The sequence below is a fragment of the Hyperoodon ampullatus genome, assembly GCF_949752795.1.
Source record: "Hyperoodon ampullatus genome assembly, chromosome: 10".
In the NCBI taxonomy this organism is placed as follows: Eukaryota; Metazoa; Chordata; class Mammalia; order Artiodactyla; family Ziphiidae; genus Hyperoodon; species Hyperoodon ampullatus.
The window spans coordinates 3,259,047-3,281,770 of NC_136923.1; the positions used below are offsets into that span (position 1 = coordinate 3,259,047).

At 50.7% G+C, this 22,724-nt stretch overlaps 1 protein-coding gene across 1 annotated transcript in view; it reads right to left on the bottom strand.

Annotated features, from left to right (window-relative positions):
- The window catches only part of NUP210 (nucleoporin 210), a gene marked incomplete at its 3' end in the record, with an annotated part of 100,243 nt that overhangs the window by 44,772 nt on the left and 32,747 nt on the right, over window positions 1-22,724 (bottom strand). The window contains exons 9-14 of the mRNA XM_079713598.1: window positions 21,308-21,414; window positions 20,272-20,412; window positions 19,236-19,373; window positions 18,115-18,270; window positions 16,402-16,600; window positions 5,703-5,848 (exon numbers count right to left, since the gene is read on the bottom strand). Of these exons, the coding sequence (XP_079569724.1) occupies window positions 5,703-5,848; window positions 16,402-16,600; window positions 18,115-18,270; window positions 19,236-19,373; window positions 20,272-20,412; window positions 21,308-21,414 (887 nt within the window). The remainder of the gene's footprint in view (window positions 1-5,702; window positions 5,849-16,401; window positions 16,601-18,114; window positions 18,271-19,235; window positions 19,374-20,271; window positions 20,413-21,307; window positions 21,415-22,724) is intronic.

Consider the following 22,724-nt stretch of genomic DNA (forward strand, 5'->3'; position numbering starts at 1 on the left):
CTGCATTAGACCAGAGTCCACAAAGGCAGAGTGACTTCTCGTTCAGAATCGCCAGTGTCCTAGGCACGTGGACGTTACCAGGAACCCACATCAAGGGAGTCCTTGACAGCTTAATGCCCACAACACACAGAATACTTGACAGTTACCTCCAGGCCCGGCTCCAAGCCCTACTCACCTGGACCCCTTAAAGCCCTGTGAGTGTTCGTGCAGATCAGGGCACAACGACCCATCTCAGACCCTCTGCAGCAGAGACCCTGTGGGGATGTCATGAGCCTGGGCTGAGCCAAAGCCTCCCCTACCCAGCCAGTGCCATCCTCCCCTGTTCCCTCCATTTTGGCCCACTGTGTTTGCCAGCCCGCTGCTGTGGTCATCTCTGCTGACCTGCTCATCAGACCCCTGATGCTCCGCTCAGCTCTTTCCATGCTCTCACCCCCATGGGGGCTGCTTCCCCCAACTGCCAACAGCCTGAAGCCCTCGCAGGTACAGACTGATAGCCACTCAGCTGTCACCACAGTCCTGGACCTGGAGCAGTGCCCCAGCCAGATGCACCTCCGTATGGAGAGGGAATGTCACTGCGTGACAGCCTTAAGCTGTCACATACCCTTGAGGATGGAGGCAGGTCGGGGCAAGGTGATGATCTGCCGAGGCCTGTGGGGCTCAGGTCCCCTTGGTTGGGTGCTAAACCCTTAGTAAAGAAAGGGCATCACTTGTCAGTGAGAATTCTGTCCTTTTGACTTTTTTTTTTCAATATGAATAATTTTCTGAATTTGCTGTCAGTTAGCTCTCCAGGCATCCCTCCCTGAACACGTGTGCACAGGTGTGTACACACACACAATTCCAAGGAGCCCCCCCCAGACTCTATCTTGCTACATGCCCACCAAAGAAACCATCAACAGGGCCCTTTTCCTGCACGTGATGAGGGCCTTTGGCCCTTCCTCCCTGGACCACCCCTCCCTCCTCGAGACAGCTGCACGGCCTGCTCCCGTCCTTCACTCAGGCCTCTGCGCAAACCTCCTCCTCAGGGAGGCCTTCTTGGCTCCCCCGTCCAAGGCAGGACCTCCTGTCACCTGTTACCTCCCTTCCCAGCTGGACCGCCCTTCTCACTACCTGCCATCACTTCCTGTGTGTTCTTAAGTGCATTTGCTTCTCTGTCCCCAAAGCTACAATGAAGCTGTCACTCAGCTGTGTGACCTTAAGCAGGTTAATGTCTATAAGGCTCAGTCTCCCGTCCTATAAAATGGGTACAATGAGAACCCTGCCTCATGGGTTCTCGCAGATTCAAGGGGGCATGAATGGAAGCCCTGAACACACATGTAGCATATGCTCAGTAAATGGCCCCCACTACTGTCAACTGTCACCCTCATTTTGCAGACGGAAAGAGTGAAGCCCAGCAAGCAGAAGCAACTCGTCCAAGCTCACCCAGACGGCGGGCCCGGGTCTGTTCCGACTCCAGATGCCCTGCTCTCACCCGTCTCGTCACCACAACCAGAACAGCTCTGCTATGGACAAAGCAGGTCACTGTAAACCTTGCAGGAGGATTTTTTCCTGATCAGCCCAATAGGAAAGACTGTGCAAAAGTACCACATGTCCTATAATTAAAGCTGGAGGATGATCAATTATCACCTGGCTGTGTAATTCTCTTCCCATCCAGGCATACAAGTGTCACCGAACCGTATGCCAGGGAGGTAGGTTAATAATCAGCATGGCTAATGAAGGACACTGATAAATCGTACTGGGGGTGTCAACACGCAGATACCAGAACAGGCCAAGCAGGAGAGGAGGGGCCCCGTATCGCAGTCGAGACCTTCTCTCTCAGGGACTCAATTTCCTGGTTTGCAAAACAGGAGGGCATCTGGTCATCAAGAGGCCCTTAGCACCAGCAGTCTGCGTTTCCAGGAGATGGACTACCTGCCTCGGTCCAGGATCCAGAGAAAAGGGGAGGGGAGGGGAGGGGCAGTGAGAGGTGACAGTCCCCCCTGCCACCCCGGCACCTGGCTGACCCAGAGGCTCCAGGCTGCACAGTCCACGCTGACATCACCGGGATGAAGGAGCCAGGCGAGGACCCCAGACCCTGGCACTCCAGGTCCCCAAAGGGTAACCTGCAGGTAGGGTGACAATGTACCCCAAACTGCTGCAGCCAACCAGGCCGAAGAGGAAGTGGTGTGTTGGCCGTGAAGGGAGTTAGAGAACCGGCAAGACAGCCCCCCTCTGTCTGCGGGCCAATTGGACAGAAGAGGTTACAGGTAAGTCAGGCCGGGGGGGTGGGGTGGGGGGCTGGCGAGTGGCACCTGAAAGATCTGGGGAGGGTCTTTCTTCTGCCAGTGGGGGGCGTCCTTACAATGTGCTTCCAAGACACGGCCACTCACCCTCCCCGCCAGCAGCAGGGGTCTCATGGGTGTGACTGTCCTTCCCTGACCGCATGCGCTGCCCACTGCTGCAGGAGAATATCCAGCTCCTAACGCATCTAAACCCTCGCTCGACCTGACCCAGGGAGCCTCCACAGTCTCATGCCTCACCCCGGGATACACACACTCCTTCCGGTGCCCCACCAGCCGAGCTTCCTGCCTTCACACTCTCCTTCTGCTTCTGCGTTCATAGGTGACCCGTGCCCACGGGACTCTTCGTTACCTCTACTACACTCACTGTGTTTGTCTGCACATCTGCATTCCTCACAGACGGGCAGCCTCCCAGGGCACAGAGGGTGAGATATTTCCTTAGATCTGTCTCCCCACCCTGAGCCTTGTACTAACAAAGCACCAGGGACTGTCTGCAGAGTGAACTGGCAAGCACAGGCTGGACAAGAACTGTTAGCTGCCTTTCCAGTTTCCACACTCCTCTCTTCCTCAGAGAAAGAACTTCCATTCTATTAGGGTGGTAAATTGCCCAGCTGAAATGATTCCCCAGTCTCTTACAGCTAGCTGTGGCCAGCAGATTAAGTTCCGGCCAATGAGGTGCAGGTGGAAGCTGCTCTTTTAGACTTCTGACAAGGCTACTACAGGAAACTAACTCGGCTGAGAGATGAGCTCTTTCCCCTTCTGGCTATATGGAATGCAGATGTGATAGCTGCAGCTCCAGCAGCCACTTTAGAGCATGAGGCAACTTTGAGGATGAAATCCACACATTAGGATGATGAAGTAGAAAGACAGAAACCTGGGTCCCTGATGACTACAGAGCTGCCACACTAGACCTGTGTGAAACCCCTCATGTGAAAGAGGAATAAACTCTCTATTCACTAAGCCACTGTTATTTTGTGTTTTGTTACTTGCAAATACACCTACTCTTAACAGATATCAAGGCACAAGAAAGATGAGAGAAAGACATATATCCTGTTCTTTTCCCTATAATTCCTCCAGTCAGGAAGCCACCTTTATTGGGGACATGTCCACTTTATCTTCATCCTTACATCCCAGCTTGGGACAGTGAGCTCAGGGGTTGGCCCCTGATGCTCCACCACACACCCAGATAATCAGACCATGTGGTCATCTGGACAAGCACCCAGGAGGGGTCCTGAAGAACCTCCTACCCAGGCTGCATCACACGGCTGGCTGTGGCAGGGCCTCCCCAGGATGACTGCTACCATCTTAGGGACTTCAGTTTTCTCTCAGCCTTGCTCCCCGAGCCCTCTCACCTCCAGGGTCCTGGTCAGTGACACGATCTTGACCTTTCAAGTTTACGCTGCCATGTTTCCTTCCTCTGCCCTCCCTATCACCCCTTCAACCTTTACTTTTTCCGTGGCATGCATATACAAAATACATTACTTATTAGTTTACTTACTGTCTGTCTCTACCTCTGTCTCTGCTACAATGTCAGCTCATGAGGAAAAGGATCTCTGTGTGGTTTTTTGCACTGTTGTACCCCTAACGTTTAGAGCAGGGACCGGCACCTATGAGTAGGTATTCATATATATTTTGGTTTGGGGGATCAGGAGACCTTGGATTCAGCCCTAACTAGGTAACCCTGGACACATTTCCCCACTCATTCCTTCTAAATTAAACAACTCTTCTCAAAAAATTAAAACCAGAACTACCATATGACCCAGCAATTCCCATAAATACTTACAGGCATTTATCCAAAGGAAAGAAAAACAATTACTTTAAAGGAAATCTGTACCCCATGTTCATAGCAGCGTGATTTACAATAGCCAAGATATGGAAACAACTTAAATGCCCATTAATGGATGAATGAATAAAGAAGATGTGACATATATATATATATAGATATACATATATAGATATAATAGAATATTATTCACCCATAAAAAGAAGGAAATTTGCAACAACATGGATGGACCTTGAGGGTATCACACTAAGTGAAATAAACCAAGACAAAGACAAATACCTTATGATCTCACTTATAAATGGAATCTAGAAATAAAAAAAACAAAAACCACAAACTCATAGAAACAGAGAACAGACTGGTGGCTGCCAGAGGCAGGAATTGGGGGCAAAACAGGTGAAAGTGGTCAAAAAGTACAAACTTCCAATTACAAAATAAGTAAGTCCTGGGGATGTGAGGTACAGCACGGTGACTATAGCTAATAACACTGTGCTGCATATTTGAAAGCTAAGAGGGTAGATCTTAAAAGTTCTCATCACACACACACAATTTGTAACAATGCGTGGTGATGGATGTTAACTAGACTTACTGTGGTGGTCATTTCACAATAGATACAAATATTGAATCACTCTGTTGTACTAAGGAAACTAACACAAGGTTATATATCAATTATATCTCAATAAAAAATCCAAAACAACCCTTGGTTGTGGTCTGCTCTGTATCAGGCAGTATGCCCAGGGCTAGGGGTGCAGCGATGAAGAATTCTTATGTCACTGAGCTTGCTTCTAATGGCTGAGGGGGAGAAGAAAATGCATCCTAAATCAAGGGGACCAGAGCTATCCTAGCGGCTGGGACTGGTGCCCGGGAAATGCAAGTGCTGACTGGCCCAGCCTGGGAGGCCCACCCCACAGGAGGGGCAGGCCCACGCTCCCCGGGCCTCCCGAGGGAGGCTGCCTGGCCGCACCCTGGAGGAAGGGCCAGGTCTTCTTTGTTCACACAGTAACAGCTAACCCTTCCTGAGCGCTCAATACCTCCTAGGGACGGTTCTCAGCCCACTTGGTTCATTAGCTCAGCTCAACCCTGGGAGGCAGGTGCTCTATTAACCCCATTTACAGGCAGGGAAACTGAGGCCCAGGGAAATTACATCAGCCAAAGTCACAGAGTTGGTGTTGGACCTGGATTAGAACTCGGGAGTTGGTGTCAAACAAAGGCAGCATGCTCTGAGTAGGAACACGCTAAATGCCTTCTGCACGGATACGCACGGGGGACCCAGACGCTGATGGTTACCTGGCATCAGGTGAGTGGCACATCCAGACCTGACCCAGGCCCCAGAATCTGCACCACGTGCCAGGGCCAATGTCCCCACCCCAGGGTTCTGTGGAGACCCTGCAGGGTGAGTCTACTGGACCAGGAGCCCCTCTGTGCGGATCCCTGTGGGAATCATTTCATCCACAAGGCTGTCGGCACTCACTGTCTGCCACCAGGGAGGCCCTGCCCCTGCTCCGTACTCCTGATTTCAGCTTGACAATCACCTCTGTAGCTGTCCCAAAAGCTATTCTGAACAATCAGTGTTTTAACACACATTCACCAGAGCAGATGGATAATTTGCATCAGGGAAGGTGGGGAGGGCAGGGCCTGGGGCTCACCTTGAGGGGCAGGTAGGCGGCAATGGTGATGCGGGCGCTCAGGTGGATGTGGCCGTGCTTGTAGCTCACGAGGAGTGCGGTATAGCCCTGGGCCTCTGCCCTCACCGTGACACCGCTGCAGTGCTCAGGCCCCGGCCGCAGCCTCCCTGCAAGAAGAGAACCACGAGGTCACTGAGACCTTGCCTCAGGAAAGACAGGACAGGCTGACGGCCCTCTTCCATTCTGGGCTTGAAACGAATCTTTTTAACTTACCATTTTAAGTATAATTCCCATACCAAAGAGCACATGACACATGGTAAGCACACAACTCACAATTTTTCCCCCACAAGCTGAACACGCTCTGTTTCCAGGACCAGGATCAAGAAACAGTGTGACCTGCACACGACCCCTGGAATCTCCTGTGGACCCTTCTGGTCAGGAGCCCTGCCCCAGAGGAAAACCACTGTTCACTGACTTCTAAGAGCACAGCTGAATTCTGCTGGCTCTGGACTCATACGAAGGGAACCGCCTTGGTACCTACCCTCTTCAACTCAACACTGGCGGTGAGATTCCACCTTATGTTTCGCACGCTGTAGATCTTCCATTCCCATTTGTGCGTTATGCTGCTATGTGAACAGACAGCGGTTTCTCCACGCTACAGGGACCACGCAGGGCTGCAACGAGTCGCACTGCTGTGCATGTGTGCGTGTTTCTTTGCGGACGTATTCACCTCTTCGGAGGGGTGCACCCCGAGGAGTGGGAGTGCAGATAATAGGAGTGTGTGCTCAGCTTCCCTCATTATCGCCAATTACCTTTCCCAAAATGGCTGATGGACTTACGCTGCCTCTAGTGGCTGTGAATCATCCCTGCCAATCCTTGGTAAATATTTTCCATCTTTTATTAATTAAAAAAAATTCTGGGGCTTCCCTGGTGGCGCAGTGGTTGAGAGTCCACCTGCCGATGCAAGGGACACAGGTTTGTGCCCCGGTCCAGGAAGATCCCACATGCCATGGAGCGGCTGGGCCTGTGAGCCATGGCCGCTGAGCCTGCGCGTCCAGAGCCTGTGCTCCGCAACGGGAGAGGCCACAACAGTGAGAGGCCCGCGTACCACACACACAAAAAAAATCTGGTAAAATACACATTAACATAAACTTTTACCATGGTAACAACAACGTTTCCAGTTCAGTGGCATTAGGTACATTCACACTGTTGTGAACCACCACCCATCTCTAGACCACTCCTCATCTCGCAAAACTGAAACTCTGAACCCATTAAATATAACTTCCCATCCCTCACCCCCTCCAGCCCCTGGCAACCACCATTCAACTCTCTGTCTATATGAATTAATGCTGCTATAAACATGGACATACAAGTATTTCATCAAGATTCTGCTTGCAATTATTTTGGGTATATGCCCAGAAATGGGATTGCTGGATCATATAGTGGTTCCATGTTTACTGTTTTTTTCTTTATTTTCTTGGCTGCATCAGGTCTTAGTTTTGGCACACGGGATCTTCGTTGAGGCACGTGGGATCTTTCATTGCGGCATGCAGGCTTCTCTCTAGTTGTGGCACGTGGGTTTTCTCTCTCTAGTTGTGGCACCAGGCTCCAGGGCACATGGGCTCTGTAGTTTGTGGCATGCGCGCTCTCTCATAGAGGCCCGCAAGCTCAGTAGTCATTGCACGCAGGCTTAGTTGCCCCAGGGCATGTGGGATCTTAGTTCCCCGACCAGGGATCGAACTCGCGTTGCCTGTGTTGGAAGGCGGATTCTTTATCACTGGACCACCAGGGAAGTCCCCCATGTTTAATTTTTTTATGACCCTCCATACTGTTTTCTACAGTGACTGCACCATTTTACATTCCCACCAACAGAGCACAAGGGTTTTAATATCTCCACATCCTCACCAACACTTGTTTTTTTTTCTGTCTTTTTGGTAGGAGCCATCCTAAAGGGGTTTAGGTGGTATCTCACTGTGGTGTTAATCTGAATTTATATCATGATTAGAGATGCTGAATTTATATCATGATTAGAGATGATCTTTTCATATACTGGTTGGCCATTTGTATATCATCTTTAGAGCAATGTCTATTCAAGTCCTTCATCCATTTTTTTCATTAGGTTATTTGTTTTATTATTGTCAACTTGTAGGAGTTCTTTATATATTCTATAAATCGATTTATTTATTTATTTATGGCTGCATTGGGTCTTCGTTGCTGAGCACGGGCTTTCTCTAGTTGCGGCGAGTGGGGGCTACTCTTCGTTGTGGTGTGCGGGCTTCTTGCGGTGGCTTCTCTTGTTGCGAAGCACCAGCTCTAGATGCCTGGGCTTCAGTAGTTGTGGAACACGGGCTCAGGAGTTGTGGCTCGTGGGCTCTAGACTGCAGGCTCAGGAGTTGTGACGCATGGGCTTAGCTGCTCCATGGCATGTGGGATCTTCCCAGACCAGGGATCGAACCCATGTTCCCTGCATTCGCAGGCAGATTGTTAACCACTGAGCCACCAAGGAAGTCCCATATTTTCTAGGTATGAACCCCATATCAGACATATGATTTGCAAATATTTTCTCCATTCCATAGGTTGCCTTTTATTTTTAAGACTTTTTTAGAGCAGTTTTCGGTTCACAGAAAAATTAAGAGAAAGGCATAGAGATGTCCTACGTACTCCCTACCCTCATATATACACAGCCTCCCCCATTATCAACATCTTCTCCCAAAGTGGTACACTTGTTACGACTGACGCTCCTACACTGACACACCAGTCACCGGAAGTCCACAGTTCATATTAGGGCTCCCTCTTGGTGGTGTGCATACTGTGGGTTTTCACAAATGTGTGAGGACATATATCTGTCATTATAGTATCACACGGAGTATTTTCTGGGCTCTCTATTCTATTCCATCGGACTGTAAGTCTGTGCAAATGCCACTCTGTTTTGATTACTGTAACTTGTATTAAGTCCTGAAAATGGGAAGAGTGAGATCTCCAAGTTTGTTCTTTTTTCAGCATTGTTTTTGCTATTCCGGATCCTTTGAGATTCCATATGAATGCTATTTTTCTGAATTCATTTTACACCTAAGAGTTTTTTTGGTGGAATCTTGAGGGTTTTCACATATAAGATCATGTTATTTGCAAACAGATAAGTTTACATCTTCCTTTCCAATTTTGGGTCTTTCATTTCCTTTTCTTGCTTAATAGCTCTGGCTAGACTTCCAGTATTATGTTGAAGTGGTGATAGCAGGCAACCTTGTCTTGTTCCTGATCTTAGGGTAAATAAAAGCTTTCAGCCATTCACCGTGGAGCATGATGTTAGCTGTGGGTTTTTCTTATATGGCTTTTATTATGTTCATGTAGTTTCCTTCTATTCCCAGTTTGTAGGATGATTTTACCATAAAAATGTTTTGAGATTGGTCAACTGATTTTTCTGCATCAATTGAGATAATCATGCAGTTTTCTTCCTACATTCTGTTAATGTGGTGTATCACATCAGTTTTAGACTACTGAAAGAATGCATTCCAGGAATAAATACCACCTGTACATGGTGTTTAATCCTTTAAATACGCTGCTGAATGCAGTTTGCTAGTATTTTGTTGAGAATTTGTCCATCCATGTGCATAAGGGATATTGGTCTGTACTTTTCTTGTAGTATCTTTGTCTGGCTTTGGTATCAGGATAACGCTAGCTTCACAGAACGAGTTAGGAAGCGTTCCCTCTAATTTTTTAGAAGAAGGATAAGTGTTAGTTCTTTAATTCACCTGTGAAGCCATCAGGTCCAAGGATTTTCTTTATCAGGAAGCTTTTGATTACTGATCCAGTTACCTTGCTAGTAATGAGTCTATCCAGATTTTCTATTTGTGACTCGATCTAGGCAGGTTTTGTATTTCTAGGAATTTGTCGTTTTATCCAGGTTATCCAATTCGTTAGGGTACAATTGCTCATAATCCTTTCTATTTCTCCACAGTCAGTGATAACGTCTCCGTGTTCACTTCTATTTTAATAATTTGTCTCCCTTTTTTTCTTAGTCAGTCTAGCTAACAGTCTGCCAACTTTGCTAATCTTTCCAAAGCACCTACTTTGGGTTTTGTTGATTTTCTCTATTGCTTTCCTATTCTCTATTTTATCTCTGCTCTAATCTTTATTGTCAGCTTCCTTCTGCTAGCTTTGGGTTTAATTTGTTCTTATTTTTTAGTTCCCCAAGTTGTATAAAGTTAGGTTATTGATCTGTGATCTTGTTTTTTAGTGTAAGCATTTATAACTATAAATTACCCTCTTAGCACTGCTAAGTTTGGTATGTCCTGTTTCATTTGCCTTCATCTCTAAGTATTTTCTCCTTTCCCTTGTGATTTATTCTTTGGTACAAGGTTCTTTTGAGTGTGTTGTGTAATTTCCACAAATTTATTTCCCACTTTTCCTCTGTTACTGATTTCTAACGTCCTCCCATTGTGGTTGGAGAAGATACCTTGTATGACATCTATCTTTGAAAATCTGCTAAGACGTAAGTTGTACTCTCACACGTGCTCTGTCCTGGAGAAGGCCCCACGTGCACTTGTGTGTTGTGTTGGTGGGTAGGGTCATGTGTGTCTTAGATCTGGTTGGTTCACTGTGTTGTTCAAGTCCTCTACTTCCTCACTTGTCCTCTGTGGTTGTTCTATCCACCCCTGAGACTGGGGTATTGAAGGCTCCAACTCTTATGTAGAACCGACTATCTCTCCCTCAGCTATGCCCATTTTTGCTTCATATATCTTGATGATCTGTCATTAGGGGTGAAAATGTTTACAGTTTTATTTTCCAGCTGTACTGAATATACAGTGTTTTCTTTGTCTCTTGTAACAATTTCTGATTTAAAGTCTATTTGTGTGATGTTAGTATAACCACCATGCTCTCTTACGGTTACTGTTTGCATGGCATGGACTGTCTTTTTCAATCCTTTCATGTTCAAATTTTGTGTCTTTTTTTAAATTTATTTTTTATTTTTGGCTGCATTGGGCGTTTGTTGCTGTGCGCGGGGTTCCTCTAGTTGTGGCGAGCAGGGCTACTCTTCGTTGCAGTGCGCAAGCTTCTCACTGCGGTGGTTTCTCTTGTTGAGGAGCACAGGCTCTAGGCACACAGGCTTCAGTAGTTGTGGCTCGCGAGCTGTAGAGCACAGGCTCACTAGTTGTGGCACACAGGCTTAGTTGCTCCGCGGCGTGTGGGATCTTCCCGGACCAGGACTGGAACCCGTGTCCCCGGCACTGGCAGGCAGATTCTTAACCACTGCACCACCAGGGAAGTCCCAACTTTTTTGTGTCTTTGGGACTAAAATGAGTCTCTTATAGATAGCATGGCGGGATCATACATTTTTATCCATTCTACTAATCTGCCTTTTGTTCGGAGAATTTAATCCATTTACAGTTAAAATAATTACTAAAGACATTTCTTTTACTCTGGTGTTTGTTTTCTGTATGCCTTTTGGCTCTTTTGTCCCTCATTTCCTGCATGGCCATCTTCTTTTGCTCTTAGCTGATTTTTTGTAGTGAATCATTTTACTGCCCTTCTCATTGCCTATTGTGTATATTCTATGGCTATTTTCTTTCTGGTTACCATAGGACTACATTTAACATCCTGAAGTTATAATGGTCTAATGCCAATTTACACCAGCTTAACTTCAATAACATATAAAAACTCTGCTCCTGTACAGCTCTGACCCCACCCCCTTTCAGTTACTGATGTCACAGAATTACACCTTTATGCATCGTGTGTCCAAAAACAGACTGTTTTTTAAAAATACATTAGTCTCTTAAATCAAGTAGAAAACAAAAAGTGGAGCTACCAACTGAAGTTACAGTAGCACCAGCTTTTCTAATCATCTGTGTATTTACTTAATTTCTTCATGGGGCTTTGTCCTTCATTTCAACCTGAAGGATGCCCCTTGCTGCAGCCAGGTCTGGTGGTAAAGGTTGCTCAGCTTTGGTTGATCTGGGAAAGCCTAAATTTCTCCCTCAGTTTTGAAGGACAGTTTTGTCAGATATAGGATTCTTGGTTGACAGCTTTTTTCCTTCAACACTTCGAATACATCAAGCCCACACTTGACTCCAAGGTTTCTAATGAGAAATCTCCTGATCTTACTGGAGAAAATCAGATGAAAACTAACTTCCTCTCAGCTCTACAGATGCTAACAATGTACCTTCACACCCAGGCCAGGTCTCTACTCATCTTCCATGCAGTTTCTTCATATGCATTACTTCCTGGAGCCAACAGTTCTTCGAATTGATAGTAAATGCATTCCCCTTTTTTGTGTGTGTGTGAAGTATCGCTCTTTAATTGCACAGGGATGGCCCACAGGTGTAGCAGGAAGGACCACACAGAGAACACCTGGATTCCAGGTCTAGCTTTGCTCAAGCCAAGCGGTCCTTGCTGAGTTACTTGTTATAGGAATCATCCCAGAGAGCTAGGCAAACAGAAGGCATTTGTGTTTTCCTCTTTTAATCCCTAGATCAATTGTTTCCAGACTCCAGTATTTTCCGGACCATTTTCCGCAAAATGGTTCACTTTATCTTATTGGACTGCTTGGTTAGCCGCTGGAATAGGTAATAATCATTTGTAATTAGAACATCAATTCTTTGTAGGTAAGTAGGTGTCTTTGTGTTGTTTTAAAAGCCCTTTAATAGTAGCTTCCTTTAACTCCCAAAGAGGCTAAATATTCCTCCTGTTATTTTCTTGCCTCTATCCTTGTGCCAGTAAGGCTTTTTCAAAAAAATACATAGCACAAAGGAAAATTTGGGGCCAATGAATTCCTATTTAAATTCTATTCTAATTGTTTCCTCTGTGTGGGTTAGTTGGATTGTGAGCTCCACAAGGGGAAGTCTGGAATCACCTCTAAACATCCCAGGTTTTCAAATGCTATGTATTCGACAGAATAACAAAAATAATAAAGATACTTATCATGTCTTATGCAACAGAGCATTTTCCTATAGTGTCATGATGTCAGTTGAGTTGTAGTATTATTTTGAGACCAGAGTTTAAGGAAAAGGAATTCAACATTTCAAGTGTTGACATTATAAGGTCTTTAAAAGCCAAAATTATTACACATTTTCAAACTAGAAATGAAAAGGCACTGAATTATTCTAGTTTTAATTTCGAATAAAGTATATATCAATCTCTAATAACCCACATAAACAAAAAGCTCTTTACGTCCTTTTATTTTAAGAGTAAAGGGGTCTTGAGACCAATCAGTGAGAAAACCACTGTAGTTTATCTCCATCTGTGACGGGTCCGTTTCTTGCTCTGACCTCATAAGGTGCCACTGTAATGTATTTACAGAAAACCTATAGACGTCCCTGATAGACCCAGGTTTTTGGTCCTTATAGTCCAGGAAGCTGCCTTTGGTGACCTGATGGCCTTGGACCCAGAGTTGGCTTGTTCCACTCACCCCCCCATTTTGTTTATTTTTTTCATTTTTCCTCTACTCTTTTATTTTTCTTTATTTTCTTTTTTAAAAATTTTCTTTGTTCTTTTTCTCATTTTATCTTAAATTTTTTTTCTTAGTATTTTAGTATAGTTAGAATTGTTGGTATAGCTAGCATAGTTAGTGTAATTACTATTTATTACCATAGTTAGTAAGCATAGCTTTGTTAGTATCACTAGTTAGTACTAGTTAGCATTGCTAGCATTGTCAGTATAGTTAGTGCAGGGGCTCACTGAGGCCTCCCTGCTGACAAGGAGGCTCGTATGGACTGTTCCAGGCTCCTCAGGACCACTCGCCGAGGTAACTTCGCCAAGGTGACATTGGCCCAGATGGCCATCAGGGTCGTTAAGGAAACTCAGCAGAGCTCCTCCAGCCTCCAGGCACTTTTCCATGAAGTCCACAGCATGAAGGTTTTAAATCACCCAACATCATAAAGTTATCCGAGGTCACTGACCGGAGGAGGCCTGTTGGACCATTTACAGGACCACAGCCGCAGGACAGACGGAGACCCGGGGCACATGGGCAGCTGGTTTCCGCCCTGCAGCATGGCCACCAGGAGGGGATCGAGACTGGGACCTGAGCCAGGATACCTCCTGTCTGAGGATGAGATGGACACAACAGCTGCAGACTTGGGCCCCAGCGTGAGTTCACGGGCAGAGGAGCCTTGCGTCCCCATGCGGCTGTACGGGAACAAAGTGGGTGGCCTGAGGAGGACCAGGAGTCAGGGCAGAGGCCAGAGAGCCCGCCAGTCCCCCAGCCAGCCTGGAGGCGAGGACCACCACCTCCAGCCCAGCCCTGCGGCGGGGCCCGGGGCCTCCCCTCCACCCACAGCACCAGCTGCCACACTGGAGCCTCAGAGAAAGCCACGCGCCCCCAGGGCGGGACCCTCCTGGGCACCCTGACGCTGGGACCCCAGCCTCGCCCTCTGGCAGCCAGAACCGGCAGCGGGTGGCTGGGAGATTCTCGAACTTTATCAGAAAGCATCTACGTTTCAGGCTGCCGGGCAAGAAGCGTCACAGCAAAGTGAGCCCAGCATGATCCCTTTTGGACGGCCGAGGAAGGGCAGACCGCACTCCCTGCATTTAAATGCAGAGCAAGAGGACGCGGAGCCAGGAGCCTGGCGACACTCCTGGGGCCACGTGGGGCCATGAGGGATACATCGTGCTATTCTGAGCACGTGTGGCGTTTCTTTGGGGGGCATATTTCAGCATTTTTGTCGGGTGTGTCCCAAGGAGTGCAGGATTTCACCTCGGGTCCTTAGCACCTATGTTCAGCTTTTGTCACTTTTGCCAACTCTCCTTCCCCAAATGGCTGTGTCGAGTCACACTGCTACTCACAGCTGCACTATATCCCTGCCAATACTTGGTATTTTCCACCTGTTTAAAAAATGGCATTCTGGTGGAATTTTATAGTTTTCTTTCCAAACATTTAGAAAGAAATCATGCTGTGAAGCTCCACAAGCCTGTCCCCTAGATTCTGCAGCTAACATTTGTCTCTGTTTCTCTGCTGCATATCTATCCACCACCTTCCCATCCATCAGTCCATCCCACTTTCTTACGCCTCGAAAAGTGAGCCGTGGGACTTCCCTGGCAGTCCAGTGGTTGAGACTTCGCCTTCCAATTCAGGGGGTGCGGGTTCGATCCTTGGTCGGGGAGCTAAGATCTCACGTGCCACATGGGCAAAAAACCAAAACATAAAACAGAAGCAATATTGTAACAAATTGAATAAAGACTTTAAAAAATGGTCCACATCAAAAAAATCTTAAAGAAAAAACCAAAGAATGAGCCGCAGGCATCAGTACACTTCATCCTAAACGCTTTCGCGCACACATAATTATCTGCAGGTCAGTATTTCTTTAGGGTTCTTTTTCTCTTAAGGTCAAATACACAGGAGAAACACACACATCTGGAGCAGGCACGCCAGGAATTCTGACAAAGGCAGAGCTGGGATCTGGGACTGTGGAACCCAAACCCCGTCCACTATCCTTTATTCCTGGGACCTCCTGGCTGCAGCCTGTGGACGCCCCTCCAGGGGCATCTCCTGCCATTGGTGGGCCTCTCCCCACACTGACGTTTGCTTCCACCCTAAATGGTGGCGTCACTGTGGACACAGTCCTTAAAGCCCGGTTTCTCCTGGACAGTCAGAGAGGATGCAGCAGCACCTCCAGGGAAGGATGTGAATGCGATGATGTCCAGGGACGTTCTGTGTCGTCCGACAGCTTCACGCTCAAATGGCTCCGTGAGTGCCGACACCCACGGTGGCGGCGTGGAAAGCCGCTCGGCCCCACAGGCGAGCCTGCGAACCCCTCTGCCGTCAGCCTCCTGAACTCTGCCACACCACGTGGTCACTGCTCTGCTCCGAAACCAGCGGTGGCCCCACTTCTGGCCCCTGAGGTCCACGCCCCCCGAAGCCCCCCGTGATTCCAGATTCCACAGGTTCCGCCACGCCACGCCACTGTGTACACACACATCCCACGGGCGTGCCCGCGAACGCTTCTCCCCGCCCACTCTAACCCTGTCCAGAGCCCTGCCAGTCCTTGGTTTTCGTCATCTGCAATCGGAGGGCACTCCCTGGGTTGACTCCCCTGGGAGGCCCTGCTTCCCAGGGGACTAAGACTCCAGGGTCAGTGTCAGACACACCCAGCTCCATATCCCTCATGGCCCAGGAACCTCATGGGACCTTGGGCAGCGCGACGCAGCCTCAGTCTCTTCGACTGACATGTGACCCAACCACAGCCCCTCCTCCCACGGTGGCTGTGACGCCTGGTGAGGTCGCACATGCCAAGTGCACATGCCACGCCCAGCAGGGTTGACACCCCATAAGACGGTGGCTGAGCATAGCTGCCACCATCAACACCAATATCACTGCCTGGCCCTGCAGTGGGTGCCTCGCTTCGATGGCCCTGGAGGGATGGACCGTGCAGTCACTAAGGTGTTATAATTCTGTAACCCGTCAGAACCCCTACTGACAGTGTATTCTGAGCACCTGTCACATTCCAGGCACTGCAACGAGCAGGGTGACATGAGCCTCTACTTCGGATGACACCCATTTTAGAGATGTGGAAACTGAGGCTCAGAAAGCCAAGTGACATGCAATCACGTGGCAGTAAGATCCAGACCGGACCACTGCTGATGCTGGACAAGGGGACAAATGCCATTTCTCAGGCTATGACCCTGCTGCTGGTTCAGCCCCTGAATTAGGAATATCGGGCAGCCCACGCTGAGAACCCAGGCCATCGGCCCCGACCCTGCCGTCCGGCGGCCGCTCACAGTGCTGCTTTACCTGGGAGCAGCTGGAACACACCCCGGTTCTCCATCTCCACCGCCAAGTCGAAGTGGGAGCAGTCGCTCAGCGTGACCACCTCGTCAGCCCCACCGGGCATGAGGCCGTGGATCCTCAGGGGCAGCTCCAGGCTCTGGCCCATGCTGGCCTCCACTGGGCACGGGGCGAACGCCATGCCGCTGGGCTCGATCACGTACACCTGGAGGACAGGGGCGCGCACGGTCGGCACGTTCCTCACAGGAGGAACAGCCGCTGCTCAGCTTTCCTGATACCCTGTGTAGGAGCACTGAGGACCCATCGGTGAGAAGCCTGAGCTTGGGGGACACGATGGTGTGTACTGGGGGCGGGGAGACCTTCAGGACAGAGCCGTCAGGGAAGGCCTCCCTGGGAAGGTGCTGTAGAAGCTCAGACCTGGGAGCCATGTCAGAGGCAGCCAGACAAAGGTCTGGGAAGATGAGACGGGCTGCGCAAAGGTCCTGAGGCACATACGGCTCAGCGCGTTGGAGGGACATAAAGAAGGTGAGTGTGCAGGGTGAGAGAGGCATCACCAGCAACAACACTAATACTTACACCACACAAAACTTCTCACACGCCAGGCTCTGTTCCAAGAACAGAATGAACTCATCCCATCCTCTCAGCCTCCTTGTTAAGAAGGTTCTATTATCAACCTGTCTGCTTGATGAGGAACCTGGCACGGGAGGTTAAGAGCCTGCCCGGCTGGAGCACGGTGGTGTCTGGACCAGGCAGGCGGCCCTGGAAGCCAGGTTCTGACCACTACACACGCTCAGGAACTGTCCTCAGGCTCTGGGCTGAGCAGCCAGGTGAGAGGGGCACATTTACTACGATAAAGAAGCTTGGGGGTAAGGGAGGGGGCGACCTGGTCACAGATTATCCAAATACTTGACAGTTGTGCTGCAGTTAAGGGGTCTCAGTTACAACCCTCCTTACACGAGTTAGATGGACCTTTAGGTAGGTGTGTGTGGATCGAAATAAAAAGAGGAGAAAAATGTGTACGTCAATGTCCCAAACAGTGTAGGAGAAGGTTGGGGATGGACGCACTACATATGGAGCTTTCATTTCAGCCCTAAATGAGGTAATAAAACAGGCTGAGATCAGGGTCAGGCGTTCAGGAAAGAGTTGGGGTCCGGAGGCCACCAGGTGGGGCTGGCAGACGCTCGGCTGCAGGTGGCCACTCCCACCTTCGGCCTTTGCTGAGTCGGTCCCACGTCACTTGGGACGAACACAAGGTGTAGGGTCCCCGTGCAGGGACTCCCGACTTGGACCTGAACCGGAGTCAGAGGAAAGGAATGGGGCCAGTCTCTTGGAGTCTGGGGGCTTTCCCTTCACTGTGAATTTACAACCCACGCCCAGTGGCCCTTCCAACTTGGGAGATTCATAGCTTTCAGGTTGGGGGAATCTTCAAGAATGACTCCTTTGAATACCTCGTGTCTCTGTGTCCTCTGGTCTCCCTTCCAGAAACCCGGCTGTTTCCATCCCTGCCTGGTGTGGGATGGGACGACCATCTCCCTGAATTGGCCGTGAGCTCAGGGGCAGGGCTGGACCTGACACTAGATGCTCTCACCACCACCACCAAAGCCAAGTGCAAGACCGAGGGCAAAAGGGTGTTTCTGAATTAAGCCTCAGGCTGGTTAAGACGGTGGCTGCAGCCCACCACCCGAGCCTCCCCGCGGCCGTCCTGGCCAAAGGTCTCACCTTCATCTCACCGAAATGTAGCGGGTTCTGCACATCATGTGCCTGGATCACACTGAGGCCAGTGTCACTGCCTGTGGCCATCACGCCCTTGACGGTGACTGTGGCAACCACAGAGCTCGAGGAAGACCAGCTGAAGTTCCCACTCCCACCGTGGGCCTGGAGAGGGAAGTCATGATCAGGTCAGCGCACCTGCCCGTCCCTTGGTCCCTCTCTCTCTCACACGCAGTCGCCATCGTGCCACCACATGGTGACATGTGGCATCAGCCAACGTCTGGCTGGCACTGCCTCTGCCCCTCGCTCTCCCCACCCTGTCTCTTTCTGGTCCTCATATTCTGGGGACCTTGTGGCTGACACAAGCGTATGCATATGCCCATGACAGTGGCCCCCGGACCCAGGGGCACCTCCTGAGCTCAGGCTGGAATGGGAAGACCCGCGCCCCAGAGCTGGGTGCAGGACTCGGCTTCCCTGCCCCCTCCTGACATAGACCCCTGCCCGCTCCGAGTCATCTGCCGTGAAGTCAAGGACAGCCCAGAGGCTTCCAGACCAGGGGCCACCATCCCAGGACCCTAGAGGGGCCAAGAAGGTGACACACCTGAGTGAAGAGGCAGTGGGTCCCAGTACACACACAGGACACCTGTCCTCACTGCCATGAGACAGTAAGGACTGATGGGACGGGGCAGGCCACATGGGCTCTAGCCCCGACGGGCATCAGGCCCCGCCACTAACGCCAGGTGGGCACATGAACATCAAAGACCAAGAACACCTTATATGTGACAGAGTTGGAGACACCTTCCCCTCGAATTCCAAATTTTTCTCTAAAGATCTTTACGCTGTTTCCAGAAAACAATAATTTTTTACAAAAAGAAACACATGTGGAAGTTAAATCCGTGTTCAGGACTTTCTTTATCATGCTTTCTTTACTATTTTTCAAGGTTTTTTCCTAATTACCAAAATACACTGCTGTGATAGAAACCTCAGAAAATACAGAAAGCATAAAGACTCTGATTTTTAATTCTCTCCTGACCACTAGAAGGTAATTATAACAGAAACAGAACGGACGTAAAGCCCCAACCCCATGGAAACACCCAAAGGAATGCACCCAGATGGGGTCTCGCGGTTACCTTTATCGTGTACTGATAGGCGCCCGTCTTTGGTTGCCAGGGAAACGTCAAGATGCTTGGATAGAGGGTGATGGGGACATGGATTTCCACCTCCTGCTGGTTCCACACAGGCACCCGCAACGTGTGGACCCCTCCGTCCTGCAAGGGGGTGAGGGTGCCGTATGCCACCATGACAACCAGGTCAGCACTCAAGCAGGCCCCCGCCCCTCCCTGGGGACTGGTCTCCAGGGTAGATTTTTCAGTTGTGGGGGAGTGGGAAGGAAGATGCCAGGTACCCTGCGGCCTTCTCCATCTCCATGGAGATGGCTTTTGGTGGCTCTGCAACAGCTGCTGAAATAAATGCTGCTTGACTGCATCCTCACAGCACCCCTGACAGGATGCATGTGGTTTATCCCCACTCTACGGATGGGGAAATCTAGTCATGGGGCATGAAAGCAACTCGCCCAAAACCCCCAGCACAGAAGTGGTCACTTTGGTAGGAATCTCTGCCTGGTTCACAGGCCATTTCTGCCGCTGCCAGGTCTGGGAGAGGTGTGCGTGCGGTAGGAAGATAAGAACACCCGCGCCAAGCTTCCAATCAGTAAAATCGGCTCCCACCGAAACCGAATGGCCTTTTAAATACAGGGGGAAATTTAAAAACTTTGAAGGATCCAAGCAGCCAAAACAGCCAAAGAGATGCTCATGGGTCCTGGTCAGTGCACGGCTGGACACACGGGCCCAACACTGCTCCCAGCAAGGGATTCTACCCCCAGCCCCAGAGATGCAGGCTCACTTCTACAGGGGCCAGCAAAGGGCAGAGGAAGAGGGGCTCTGGCCCAACACAGGGACAGGGGACAGGGAAAGGCCAAACCCCCTACCCCCAGACACCACCACTGTGAGCCCAGAGCAGGAGGGAACCCCGTGGTGCCCACGACAGCAGTGCACTCTTGGGGTCCCAACTGCCCCGGGTTCATGTCCAGCCTGGTTTGACATTTCCATCTGCGAAGGTCCCGGGGGTGGGGGGGGTTGGGGAGGGCCGAGGGAGGTGCCAACTTGCCTGGTCCACCACGGAGGTGAGGGCGGCCTCGATGGCCGTCTGGCCCCTCTTTGTCGCCCTGACATGATGGTACGACCCGTTCTGGGAAGAAGCCAGAACCTCAAAGAACTCCGCAGGGAGCATGGTTTCGATCTGGATGTTCTGGAAGGTGAGGCAGGAAGGTGAGAGGAGCTTCCGGGACAACTCAGGGACGTTGGGACGCAGGAAAGAAGCCGTGTGGCCCCAAAACAGCAGCCAGGCCAGGGGGATGAACTACACGAAGCCCTGGATCTGAGCTCTGAGTGCTCTGACCTCTGACCCCTCCCAGGCTGCCCTCCCCTTGTGACCCGAGGACCTGGCGCTCGCGAGCCCGAAGGCTACTGTCGGCTCTCAGACCCTGCGGTCCCAACAAGAAAACCACCAAATAAAAAAAAGGACATCAAAAGCCCTTAGAGCTAATTTCACCCAAAATGGTGATCGACCGAGCCTTTGTCTAGTAATGCAAGGAAGGCAGTGGCTTCTGCAGAGAGGCTGAAGGGGAACCTCGCCCCCTCCTTGAAACCTCAGACCCCACAAGGAAGGTCTGGAGATTCTCATGATCCTGGGAATTTCTCACAAAGGACCAAACACGGCCGAGACTTCTCTCCACCTGCCCATTTGTGATGCTCTTTCCAGAGCCAGGAAGCTACTGAGCTTGGCCTCAGTCAAGGGGCCTTCTGGACAGGTTGCAGGTATTCCTGGCCCTGAGGCTCTGCAGGGCAGGGAAGGATGGATTCTCAGTGCTGTGAGGTCCCCGGGCTAATGAGGAGGGCAGGAAGCCCTGTAGGACGCCCTGTAGGAAGCGGGGCCCCTGGTGCAGACTCACAGGCTTACAGGCTCTTGAGACGCCCGAGGGGTCCCACGACAGTGTCTTCCATGGACCCAGCCGCACCACTAGGAAGCACCCCAACTCAGCCTGCCTGCTCAGGGCCCCCTGTGTTTGGGGGCTGCTCGTTGGGCAGCTGCTCCAGGAGAGGCACCCCACCCCCCAACTCCATCAGGCCCGAGGGGGACTCACATCCGACAGGTAGACCTTGTTGCCGGACTTGTCAAGCACTTCAACAGTGATTTCGTACAGGCGGCCGGTCTCGAGCACCCACCTGCCACCAGGGTGGACTGTGAACCCTACAAAACAGGCAGGCACAGAGCCTCAGCGTTGAGGCCACAGGGGCCTGTGGCTGAGGGAGAGGATGGCACCAGGCCTGGTCAGCGCCGAGGCCCCAAGGCCGTTCCTCCGCACTCCTCCGGGGAGGAACCAGCTGTGCGTGACGGTGAGACCTAATGCCCATGTCAGGCCTGAGCCCTCAGAACCTGAGCTGACCTCAGATGCACAAGGACCAAACATTCCCCACCGGCTGCTCCAGGGCCCATTCAAACTTGACCCTATCCACGGTGGCTGTGACCCACAGTGAGCCTACACTCTGAACCCACAGTAGGTCTACACTCTGAGTCCATTGTGAGTCTGTGCTCTGAATCTATAGTAGATCTATGCTCTGAATCCACAGTGAGTCTGCATGCTGAACCCACAGTAGGTCTACGCTCTGAGTGCACAGTAGGTCTACACCCTGAATCCACCGTGAGCCTACACCCTGAATCCACAGTGAATCTATACTCTGAATCCACAGAGAGTCTACCCCCTGAATCCACCGTAGGTCTACACTCTGAGCGCTCTCCCTGTGAGCTGGCCCTGCCCTCCCAGGCCTCCAGCTCTGTTCCCACACACGATGCCGCCAGCTGTTGGCTGACCCCTGCAACGCCACGTGCTTCCCACCTCCACACCATCGCCTGAGCTGTGCCTCTGCCAGGATGACGAACCCGCACAAGAGCAGCTTCTGAGAAAACGCCGGCCTCGAGCACCATCTCCCAGAAGCCCTTCTGCTGCACTCACGTTTACTAACTCTTTACCACTGTCCTGTCACCTGTTTGCAGTGGTCTCTCCCTGCAAAACCAAGCACAAGGCCCCCACTTCCCTCCTCCGGACTCCAGTGCCCCACACGTGCCAGGCAGACGGAAGGTACCAAGGGTTCTGAGCAGATGGCGCTCCCAAGACACACAGGGCCACCCCGCCCGAGGCCACTACACGTCAGCGTGGGTCTCCCCCAACAGCAGTCTCACTCAGCAGCCAACAGGAGGACCAGGGGGCTGCTGGGCCCCAGCCAACAGCTCTCTCACCCGAACCACCTCAGGGCGCCCAACGGGAGAGGCGGCTCAGGCCCAGGGAACACGTGTGTCCAGACGTCTTTCCAGGGGTCGTCTCTACAGCAGCTCCTGGGCCCTGGCTGTGCCCGTCCGGGTCCTCCATGGCTGTGGACTCCTCCCCTCCTCTCTCGGCCTCAAGCCTCCCCCTCTCTTCCGCCAAGGCATCTTCCAAACGTCCATAGCCATGGTGAGGTCTGGGCAGAGCCCTGGTATAAAACCAGAAGACAGAGCCCTCC